This window comes from Muntiacus reevesi, chromosome X, assembly GCF_963930625.1.
Source record: "Muntiacus reevesi chromosome X, mMunRee1.1, whole genome shotgun sequence".
Classification (NCBI taxonomy): Eukaryota; Metazoa; Chordata; class Mammalia; order Artiodactyla; family Cervidae; genus Muntiacus; species Muntiacus reevesi.
Genome location: NC_089271.1, coordinates 130,741,761 through 130,753,994, shown reverse-complemented (window position 1 = coordinate 130,753,994; position 12,234 = coordinate 130,741,761). Strand labels below are relative to the sequence as shown.

At 43.6% G+C, this 12,234-nt stretch overlaps 2 protein-coding genes across 2 annotated transcripts in view; both read left to right on the top strand.

The window, feature by feature from the left end:
- The first annotated feature begins 214 nt into the window (after positions 1 to 214).
- On the top strand, positions 215 to 1,547 carry LOC136153453 (nucleosome assembly protein 1-like 1). Its single transcript, XM_065915314.1, has one exon. It carries the CDS (start codon positions 375 to 377, stop codon positions 1,524 to 1,526), a length of 1,152 nt encoding a protein of 383 aa, XP_065771386.1. The 5' UTR covers positions 215 to 374; the 3' UTR covers positions 1,527 to 1,547.
- Positions 1,548 to 10,507: 8,960 nt separating this feature from the next.
- The window catches only part of SLC25A43 (solute carrier family 25 member 43), a 41,343-nt gene continuing 39,616 nt past the window's right edge, over positions 10,508 to 12,234 (top strand). Inside the window, exon 1 of the mRNA XM_065916412.1 lies at positions 10,508 to 10,844. Within this exon, the coding sequence (XP_065772484.1) occupies positions 10,570 to 10,844 (275 nt within the window). The 5' untranslated portion in view covers positions 10,508 to 10,569. The remainder of the gene's footprint in view (positions 10,845 to 12,234) is intronic.

Sequence of the window (12,234 nt, the reverse complement as noted above, 5' to 3'; positions counted from 1 at the left end):
AGATGATAGAATTGAAGAGAGAGATAGACAATTCAACAATAATTGTTAGACTTTAATAATTCACTTTCAGTAAAGGATAGAAAGACTAGGCAGATGGTCAACTATGAATAGAAAACTTGATTGCTTATATAAACCAGCTGGACCTGACAGACATCTATAGTGCAATTTATCCAGTGGAGGATATGCATTCTTCTTAAGAGTGCATGAGCTTTTTTAGCGCCATCTGCTCGCGGCGCCGCCTCCTGCTCCTCCCGCCGCCGCCCTGAGTCACTGCCTGCGCAGCTCGGGCCGCCCGGCTCCCCGCGCTCGCCACCAGAGAGCTGAGCTGGAAAACGAAATCTGTCATTTTTGAAAATATTTGGCATTTGTACAACATGGCAGACATCGACAACAAAGAACAGTCTGAACTTGATCAAGATTTGGATGATGTTGAAGAAGTAGAAGAAGAAGAGACTGGTGAAGAAACAAAAATCAAAGCGCGTCAGCTGACTGTTCAGATGATGCAAAATCCTCAGATTCTTGCAGCCCTTCAAGAAAGACTTGACGGTCTGGTAGAAACACCAACAGGATACATTGAAAGCTTGCCTAGGGTAGTTAAAAGACGAGTGAATGCTCTTAAAAACCTTCAAGTTAAATGTGCACAGATAGAAGCCAAATTCTACGAGGAAGTTCATGATCATGAAAGAAAGTATGCTGTTCTTTATCAGCCTCTGTTTGATAAGCGATTTGAGGTCATTAATGCCACTTATGAACCTACAGAAGAAGAATGTGAATGGAAACCAGATGAGGAAGATGAAATTTCGGAGGAGCTAAAAGAAAAGGCCAAGATTGAAGATGAGAAAAAGGATGAAGAAAAAGAAGATCCCAAGGAAATTCCTGAGTTTTGGTTGACTGTTTTTCAGAATGTTGACTTGCTCAGTGATATGGTTCAGGAACATGATGAACCTATTCTGAAGCACTTGAAAGATATTAAAGTGAGGTTCTCAGATACTGGTCAACCTATGAGTTTTGTCTTAGAATTTCACTTTGAACCTAATGAATATTTCACAAATGAAGTGTTGACAAAGACATATAGGATGAGGTCAGAACCAGATGATTCTGATCCCTTTTCTTTTGATGGACCAGAAATTATGGGTTGTACAGGGTGCCAGATAGATTGGAAAAAAGGGAAGAATGTCACTTTGAAAACGATTAAGAAGAAGCAGAAACACAAGGGACGTGGGACAGTCCATACTGTGACCAAGACAGTCTCTAACGACTCTTTCTTTAACTTTTTTGCCCCTCCTGAAGTTCCTGAGAGTGGAGATCTGGATGATGATTCTGAAGCTATCCTCACTGCAGACTTTGAAATTGGTCACTTTTTATGTGAGCATATAATCCCAAGATCAGTGTTATACTTCACTGGAAAAGCTATTGAAGATGATGACGATGATTATGATGAAGAAGGTGAAGAAGCAGATGAGGGTTATCAGCTCTTTGAAGAAGTCAAAAGCTGCAGTAAACTTTTTCAACGTTGGCTGCAGTAAATCTTTTCAATAAAACCTGTCTGGATGTCTCAAAAAAAAAAAAGTGCATGAAAGATTCTCCAGGACAACCTATATGTTAGGACATAAGACAAACCTAAACAAATATTAAACGGTTCAAATCATATCAAGTACGTCCTCTAAATATAATGAAGTTAGAAAACAAAAAATTTTGAGAAACAAGTATGTGAAAATTAAGCAACATACTCTGAAATAATCAAAGCGTCAGAGAAAGAATCACAAGAGAAGGTAGAAAATACAGTTGACCCTTAGACAATGCGAGGCTTAGGGCACCAATCTTTTCTGCCATTGAAAATTCATATATAAGTTATAGTTGGCCCTCCATCTATGTGGTTCTTCCACATCCGTGATTTCACCTCTGCAGATTCAATCAGCTGCAGATTGTATAGTGCTGTAGTATTTACTATTGACAAAAAATCTTTGTATAAGAAGACCAGCACAGTTCACACTCCTGTTGTTCAAGGGTCAACTGACTTTGAGAAGAATGAAAATAAAAACACACCACACCTAAGTTAGTGGATGTAGCAAACTAAATCCAAATTAAGCAGACATAATAAACAATATATATTAGAGCAAAATAGATGAAATAGAGAGTAGAAAAGCCACAGAGATAATCAACAAATGAAAATTTGGTTATTTAGAAAGGTCAATAAATTAATACAACTTTAGTGATAATGATCAAGAAAGGAAGAAAACTCAAATTACTAAAATTACTAAAATTAGGAATGAAAAAGGAAAAATTTCTACAAACTTTATAAATAGAGCACCCCATCGCGCAGGAGAGAGAGAGAGAGAGAAGAGGGCTTTGGCTCCTCTTTTTATATGTTTCTCTGTCCCTGGGCCTGTCTTATGTAAATTGGGCCAGCCAGGAGTGTTGTCTGTTTTACCTGAGGTTCTCACTCCGGTCCTCCTTGGACCTTCCTTTTTTCTATTTTCACGGGCTTTTCCCTTCCAGGTCTTTTTGCCACCGCCATTCTGGACTCCTTTTCCCTATTCTAACTACCTAACAGTTGAATTTCAAAGGCATCATGCTAAGTAAAAGAAGATGGTCTCAAACGTTATACAACCATGTGCATGCGTGCTAAGTCACTTTGCCATGCCCTCCTCCAGGGGATCTTTGTGACCCAGGGTTCAAATCCATGTCTCTTATGTCTCCTGCATTGGCAACCGGGTTCTTCACCACTAGTGCCACTTGGAAGCCCCTATACAACCATATGTTTTCATTTATATGACATTCTCGAAGGGCAAAACTATAGGAACAGATCAGTGGTTGCCAGAGTTGAGAGTCAGGGAGGCTTTGACTGCAAACAGACAGCACAGGAGAATTCTGGGGGCGGATGGAGCAGTTCTGTATTCTGATTGGGGCTAGTTACACAGATCTATACATGTGTTAGTACTCATATAACAAATTCTATACCAAAACAAGGTAATTTTACTGTACATAAGTGACAAAAAGTGTAGAGGTGGAGTTAGTGATTAAAATGGGATGCGTTTAGGGACTTCCCCAGTGGTACAGTGCTGAGGGCTCTATGTTTCCACTGCAGGAGGCATGGGTTTGAACCCTGGTCAGGGAACTAAAATCCCACATGCCATACAACAAAGCCGGAAAAAATGTAATGAGTTTAGTCCTAGGTCTTCAGACAGATATTAAAGATGTATCATTTCATCACCTGGACCATCTCTTAGTGTTATAAAAATAACAAAGAAACTAAACAAACCAGCAACAAAGAAACTAAAAGTATTATGTGACTACCATTAAAAAAAAAAAAGCACACACACTCTGAAATTTGGATTACCATGGCTTGGTAATGGGAGCAAATTAAATTCCACTATGTAAAATATGTATCCCCAATCTAGTTCCTGATATAGAGTAACAATTCAGCAAACATTTGTGGAATGAATAAACGAACAAGAAAATGAAAGAAGGAAAAGGCTTGCACATTTTGATATGAAACCCTGCATCTTCAACATCATCAAAAATTTTGAAGCAGAATGGAAGGATATTCAAACATCACTTAAAGCTAAAATACAGTGTGCCAAGGGAGAAAAATGAAAAAGCTGTGGAAGCCACACTTTATAGTGTTCTATTTAACCACAAAGTTCAGGGCTACTGAAGTCATTGTTGACACACTTGCCAAAACTGCTGCTCAAGACATGGTGAAAATGAAGATTGGGTACAAAGAGTCTCTGTTAGATATCACAGTTCACTTTAGAATTACAGGTGTGGCTGGAAATTTAAAATATCAAACATCCAATTTCTGACAAAACTGACAGTATTTACTGGGAATTGATAAATCTACCAAGCTTGTGAATCTAGCTCATCTTTGAGTTTTTACCATGGGTTAGATCTAAATAAGTAATTTCGTAAAGACATTATGTTCTGCTAATCTTTTCCAACATGGAAAACTGAAGAAAGAATTCCCTTCCTTTCTTCCTTCCTTTCTTCCTTCTGAGACAGTAACAGGCAGGAAGGCCAGGGGTCTCCAAACGGAGGAAATAGGCTGCAAGTGCCAGACGTTTTTATCTCTCTTAAGCGGCAGGAGAAACAAACTAGAGACATTTTTCCTTCTCTATACAAATTTAAAAGGAGGTTTCTTTTAAAATACTGTGTTGCCATGACACCTGGTTTCATCTGAAGCTAACTAATCTCAAACCTTGAGCTAACCAATACATTTTTCTTATAGAAATATTTGTGTTAAGCTATGTTAATGTGCTATGCATTTACCCCAAACTCTGTCTTCAAGTCAGTTTCCACCAAATGGCTCAGAATCTACTTGACAAACCAGTATGTTATACTCAGATATTGTTCCCCTGATCTATTTAAATGAAACTATTTGTATGGTACTCTGCCCTTCTACAAGATTCAAGTCAATCGTTTTATGGCCTGGGATGAATCAACAGGCACCATTCTGAGTTTTAAAACATTCCTTTCTTTTCATTAACAGACTGCTAGTGACTATATATAACACCTAGCTGAAGACTAGCAGGGGGGTACTCTTTCCGCCCCCTTCTGATTCCTATGTCAGAAGCTTTCTATATCTCCTTTATACTTTAATAAAACTTTATTACACAAAAGCTCTGAGTGATCCAGCCTTGTCTCTGGCCCCGGATCAAATTCGTCTCCTCCGGAGGCCAAGAATCCCGGCGTCTTATCGTTCAGCAACAACCTTTCACTTCCTTCCATCTTTCATTGATCAAATGTTTACTGAGCACTAACTATGCACCAGCCAGTGTTCCAGGCACAGGGAACACAGTTGTGAACAAGAAACAAGATCCCTTCCCTTATGGAACTTACATTCTGGTAACTGGAAACAGATGATAAACCAAGAAAGAAAAATAGCAAATAAGGGAAAATGCCACACAGAGGATTGAAATGGGGCGATGTGGCAGAGTGAATGAGGGTGTGGAGACTGGGTGGGCTGGTCCGCCTTCTGACAGGAGATAACATTTAAGCTGAGCTCAGAATGACAAGGAATAAGCTCTGCAAATATCTGAGGAAAGAACTTTCCAAGCAGAGGGAGCAGCTAGAGTAGTGGTTCTCAAAAGGAATGATGCTGCTTCCTAGACTGCATTTTGGAAGTTTGGGGGGAGGGGGCCCACAGGGGCTGGAGGACTCCATTGGCATTTAATGGGCAGGGCAGGCATGCTGCATAGCTGCAATGCACCAGACTGTCCTGCATCCTTTATGACTTTCAAAGATCCCACCAGGCACCATGTAAGTGGAAAAGCTGTTTCTCATTATCAGAGTTGAAAACTTAACTCTGCTTAACTCATAAAGACAAAACATTTTTTGCACAGTGTTTATGCACATGGAACTCCCTAGGAATGCAATTACCATGTAAATAGAAAGCAGATTGTATTCTATTTCATTCAGAACTTCACCAAGAGTTGTTCAACATTTCAAAGCCAACACCTCCAGGAAGGCAAGGCAAATGTCACCTAATGGGAAACACTGCACCTAATGGGAAAAATGGGAAACACTGCACCTAATGGGAAAGGCTTTGGGGAAAATTGATGATGGTGAAGAGATTTTTTTTTTTAATGGATAAGACATACCCAAGGTAAAATGAAAAGAGGGGGGAAAAAAGCAATACAAAAGGGCACATAGTCAAAAGTTGATCTCCATTCCACCTCTGTTCACACCACTCCCAGTTTTCTTCCTTAGACATAATCTGATTGAAGGAGGAAACAGACAGATAAGGCTCCATCTCAAAAGCAGAACTCCATCTTGGGCTGGACTGTGGACTTTGAGCTATATGCCCAGTATTTATGGAAACGACATACCAACTGGAAAACCAGGCCCCCTGGATGGAAGAGCCCCAGGGCTCATACCTAGACTCTCTGGTGCCTAAAAGAATACCCTAATTATCTGTGCAGCCGAATAGAATCATAAATTCTATTATGCTTATTGGGGTATGACCACAGGCCTATCAATAATTGTCCACTGTTAACTACCTAGGCTTAAGGCATATGAATCACGGGTTAACTTTGATTGTATCTTTCTTTTCCTTTGTTCAGACTAGTTTCAGGGAATTTGCGGAGGTGGGTGTGGGCACGTACACTTAGGGTATACAGGGTTTTCAGAAAAACTGGTCAGGGTCCTTGGCTAAGAGGAGACACTGCCTTGGGCCCACAGGTATAAAAAACTGCACTCCACTATCTGCATTGTCCTTCTGAGTAAGTTTGTTTCCCAGAACGTGTGGCTACAACATGATTATCAGGGTTTTTTACATACTTCAGTGGTTTTATCTCATTTTTTTGTTTAGAAGGAAGGGAGGGAGAGAGGGAAGGGAAATACTCATACAAATGAATATTTGTTTGAACATTTTAAAAAAAGATGAGGAAAGATACACACAGCAGAGAGGGTATAGCTCAGTGGTAGAGCATTTGACTGCAGAAAAGGTGTGTGTGTGTGTGTGTGTGTGTGTGTGTGTGTGTGCGCGCGCGCGCACGCGCGCACATACACACATCAAGCTCTTAATGTTGGCTTCTCTAATGTTACCTCAGAGGATGTTCAGGGAGACAGTTTTTTAATACACTTCTGTACTGTTTTCCTTGGTATGACAGGTATATTCTACATTTGCAATTTACAAAATCCCATAAGGTTAAAGAATAAAATGTAAATTAAGAGAGCAGGAATCCACCAACATTGGCATAAATACAGCAAGATCAATTATAATGTTAGAAACATCAGCAAGCTAAACTAAGGAAATGTATTGAGAGATTTCACTCTGTGAGAAGAGAAACAAAAAGTGAGAGCTGAAGAATCCAAAACCATGAGCATCTCCCAAGGTCTGCTGAGAAGGACAGGAGGCTGCCTACTGGCCTGAATCAGCTAGCCACCCTTTTTCCTCAAGTTTCAATACTACTTCTAAGATTATTTCACTTACTGCCTCTTTTCTCCTTTTTTTTAAGTTATCATACATTTATTTTTAACACAGCACCTCAGTTTCATATTATGTGCCTTTTCCAAGGGAACCCTCTTACACTGTTGGTGGGAATGCAAATTAGTACAGCCACTATGGAGAACAATGTGGAGATTCCTTAAAAAGTTGGAAATAGAACTGCCATATGACCCAGCAATCCCACTCCTGGGCATACACACCGAGGAAACCAGAACTGAAAGAGACATGTGTACCCCAATGTTCATTGCAGCACTATTTATAATAGCCAGGACATGGAAGCAACCTAGATGCCCATAGATTCAGACGAATGGATAAGAAAGCTGTGGTACATATACACAATGGAATATTACTCAGCCTTTAAAAAGAATTCATTTGAATCAGTTCTAATGAGATGGATGAAACTGGAGCTCATTATACAGAGTGAAGTAAGCCAGAAAGATAAAGACCAATACAGTATACTAATGCATATATATGGAATTTAGAAAGATGGTACGATAACCCTATACGCAAGACAGAAAAAGAAACACAGATGTATAGAACAGACTTTTGGACTCTATGGTAGAAGGCGAAGGTGGGATGATCTGAGAGAACAGCATCAAAACATGTATATTATCAAGTGTGAAACAGATCGCCAGTCCAGGTTGGATGCATGAGACAAGTGCTCCGGGCTGGTGCACTGGGATGACCCAGACGGATGGGATGGGGAGGGAGGTGGGAGGGGGGTTCAGGATGGGGAACACATGTAAATCCATGGCTGATTCATGTCAATATATGGCAAAAACCACTACAATATTGTAAAGTAATTAGCCTCCAACTAATAAAAATAAATGAAAAAAATAATAATAAATGAAAAAAATATATATATTATGTACCTTTTCCAAAGTTGGGAGATCCTTAACTTACTATATTCTTCACAGACTTTTCAACAAATATGAAGAGGCACTGAGGTTAACAAGTCTACAAGGGGCAATCCAAATACATGACACCCTCAAGGACTGATTTATGTTTAAGATTAATCTACATAATGTTCCCATGGCTTAGCAAATGAATGGGACTCTAGCTGAGTAAAATAAGAACAAACCTTGTTCTGTTTGCACATGGCCATGAAAAGACAGAAGGCAGCAAAGAAAATACTCTGCGGTTACTCAGTTTACTGTGCAAGGTACCTACTGTGAAAAATTACTTTCGAGGTTAAAATAGACCATCAACTCATGATCTCTCCTGGCCCACAGCTGTGAAGACTAAAATGATTCTTCTTGCCTCTGGCTCACTAGAACATCTTATTCTTGCTGAAAACAAAAAGAACAGCAGTGCTCAGGAAAAAAGGATACCTGGTTTCCGAGGTGGGTGCAGTTGAAGCGCTCATATTAGTTGCCTTAAATCCAAACAAACCAGTACAACCCAGTCAAGCCAAACTCCACACAATGTGGTGATTCCATCAACTGTTCCATTACCAGGGCAGAGCTCCCTGAAGGACCTTTAGAATCTAGTCCTGTTGTCCAACAAAGTGCTTTAGGACAGGACTAGTAACTCAAGGTTTCCTTACTGTAGTCCCCAAATTCCAATTCAAACCCTGTGAAATTCATGTCCTCTGGTCTTCAGAGTCATAAACCTGCTTTCCTCAACCTCCCACAGCCATGAAATTAGTTTACAGCAAGACAGGAGAATTCACAAAACAAGAAAAACAAGCATCCCAAATGGCTGAGAGCAGAGCAAGGCTTCTATAACTAGAACAAGTCCTCTTTTTCCATTTCCTTTTTCTAAATTGAAGTATAGTTGATTCACAATGTTGTGTTTATTTTTGTTGTACAGCAAAGGGATTCAGTTACATACATATGCATTCTTTTTCATATTCTGTTCCATGATTGTTTATCTGGGATATTGAATATAGTTCGTTGTACTCTACAGTAGGACCTTATTGATCCATTTTCTTTCTTTTTTTTTTAATATTTATTTTTAGTTGTGTTGGGTCTTAATTGCTGGATGTGGGCTTTCTCCAGTTGGGATGAGCAGCAGCTTCTCTCTAGTTGCAGCGTGCGGGCTTCTCACTGCGGTGTCGTCTCTTGTTATGGAACCTATGACTCCATAGTAGCTGTGGCTCACGGGCTCAGTTGCCCCGCGACAGGTGGGATCCTCCGAAACCAGGGATCGAACCGCTGTCTTCTGCATTGCAAGGCAGCTTGCTAACCACGGGACCACCAGGAAAGCCCGATCCATTTTCTATATGATAGTTTGCATAAGCCCATCCCAAACTCCCAAGCCATCCCTCCCCCACTCCCCAACCCCCTGGGCAACCACAGTCTATTCTGTCTGTGAGTCTGTTGCTGTTTAATAAATAGGTAGAACAAGTTCCCCTGATCAAAACCCAGCAACACCTTTAAGAAAAGGATCTTTATATCATCATGTGTTAGTAAACGTAGAAAATAACAATACAAGCCTAAAAGCAACTGGGATGTCTTATACTAACAGACTGCTGGACTACCTTTCCATTATTATTACTGAAATGGCTTTGTAAGAAGAGAAACCAGGGAGAAATTTTTAATTTTTAAAAACTTATCAAAATCCTTCTTACACTCTGGCCAAGTAACTGACTGCTAAGTCTTCTTTGCCCCTGTGGTCCCCTTAGCTCACAAAACCACCGAAAATGTCTCTACTCGAGAGACACTCTGCTGTCCCAGTGGATGTTTAGTGTAGCTGTTAGGGAATGTTGTCACAAAACAGACCTGAATCCAGATGGCGTTTAGCCACTGTGTGCCTAGAACAAGTCAATCTCTCTGTCTTGGTTTCCTCTTCTGTAAAAACAACATCTAATCATAGTTAACACATCTGTAGTGCTTACCTGTATCATTTTCCATTTACTACTTACAACAACCCCTAGAGGAAAAAAACTATAGACAAAGCGAGTGAGGCACAGAGAGGTTGAGTGACTTCCACAAGGTCACACAGCTGGTAAACTGCAGGGCTCAGATGCTAACGCAGGTTGGAGTCGAAGCTCTAAGTACTGTACCTACGGCCTCTCAAATTGAGAGTAATAAATGGGGACACACCTACTAAGGACTGTTTTGAGGATTAAATAAGACAATGTACGAAAAGCCCGATACTTGTCAAGTGTTGGATATCGTGTGTATGTTATAGAAGGTTTTTCCCTTCTGCCCTGAGAAATCTGTAAAGCTTTTCCTAGGGGCAGAAAAAAAGAGGTCGCAGGAATGAGAACAGAGGCGAGAGAAGGAAGGGGGCAAGGTGGAACTTGGAAAGAGAGAAAGGGTGTAAATGTGGCGGGGCGGCGGGGGGGGGGGTGCTCTGAATATTCAGAACACAAATAGAGCGGCCTAGGCCTTGAAAGAACGCGGTGAGTGTCTCTCAAGTGCAAACAGAAACGTCTTGGCCGAAAATCAGACACTAAACCGGCGCGGCCAAGGCCTCAACCCCGGACCAGCCTCCTCAACCCCGCCCCGGCCCGATGCCCGCTCGGGCCCGGCCGCGGACCGGCTTCCCGTCCAGTCCGCGGGTCCGCCCTACGCCGGGCGGAGCCTGGCCCGCCCCCTGCGCCGGAGCCCGGGAGCCCCAGGCCCGAGCCACGCGATCGGCCGGGCGCCCGGGGCTCGGGCCGCGGACGCGCGATGGCGACTTGGCGGCGGGACGGCCGGCTGACGGGCAGCCAGCGGCTGCTCTGCGCCGGGCTGGCGGGGGCGCTCAGCCTCAGCCTCACCGCGCCGCTGGAGCTCGCCACCGTACTGGCCCAGGTCGGCGTCGTGCGCGGCCGCGCCCGGGGGCCGTTGGCCGCGGGGCTCCGCGTGTGGCGGGCCGAGGGGCCCCGCGCCCTGTGGAAGGGGAACGCGGTGGCCTGCCTGCGCCTCTTCCCCTGCAGCGCCGTCCAGCTAGCCGCCTACCGCAAGTAAGAGCCGGGCGTGGGCGGGGCCGGGGCCCGGGGGCCGCCGCCGGGTATCCCGCGGCCCGACGCCGCCGGGTGCTGGGGATCGGGCCGGCGGTGCGCCCCCGCCCCCTTCCGGATCTTGTGGGAGCCCCTTGGGCCAGAAGGCGATCTCTTCGGCCCCCAAAGTGCAGTCCCCACCTTTTCTTCTTCACCTTTTCCGGGGATTTCTGCAGTTTGAGGTGGACCCAGCTCTGACCCAGAGAGACTGACAGGGCTGGACGGGCGAGGAGGCGGAAGAGGGCGAAAGGAGATGTGAGGGGAAAGAGTGAAGAAATCTCCGGATAGATGGCTCCTAACCCCCTTCCCACTGTCCACCAAACTGGAAATTTTGCCTTGGCTGGCTTGGGAGAGAGACCCCTGAAGATACGTGTATGGAAGAGTGTCTGTGTGACCAGAACCCCCAGAAGACAGTACTTGCTAGGGACAGAGGGCCCAATCCACTGCCACCAAAAGGCCGTGAAGTTCGGCTCCCCACCCTCTCCCCCAAGAAACTGGCCTTTGGGGTCCTACAGAGGCTGCCCCACCCTCACTGCTCACTGGCCTCCTTTTAACACCTCCCACAAAAACAGCTGCTTTTTAGAAAAACTTCTAAAGATATAAATTAGCCTGATGAGTCTTAAAGCTTCCTCAAGAACTCAGAGATATTTGCATATTAACTGGAAACACAGCCTAAAAGAATGAAGTGCTAGGGATGGGGTTTCAGGTAGAGAAGATGTTTCTGTAGTTGGGGGGATGGTCCCGGGTTCCCCATTCACTGGGAACAGCAGCCAACTCTGAAGCCTGGCCTTGGCTCAGAATTAGAGAAACACAGTCCATAGTCTTGACCACTGTAGGTCTGCCTTGCAGACTGACAGTCGAAGGATTTTGCCTTTGGCTCAGGGAAGCTGGAGCTGGAAGTCTGATCCGACAACTGACAAGCCCAATGGAATCTTCCTTATCACTGATTTCTCGAGGCCAGTGCTCATTTCACTTATGCCTGGGAATAGCGTTGCCTCTCTTACTCTGGGAAAGGATAGTAGTGAGATGGTGGGGCATTTCTGTCAAGGCTCTCTTTCCTCCCCAGCCCCCTTGCCCTCAGCAACATCTGGCTGGCAGTCTGTAAACATTTCTCCTCTGAGTTTTAATGATTCAATTTCTCCCCACTTTACTGTATTGTCCACAAAGTATGGAGCTCCTCCTTTGGAATGTGTACCAAGGGGAGGGAAGCAGAACTTCAAAGGCTGGTTTAAGTACTGTGGCTTTGCTGCTAACCCTCTCCAATATATACAGACATCCCTCCATATCCGGGAGAGGATTGGTTTCAGGACAACCTCCACCCCCCCCCCACCCCACCCCGCCCCAGATGCTCGAG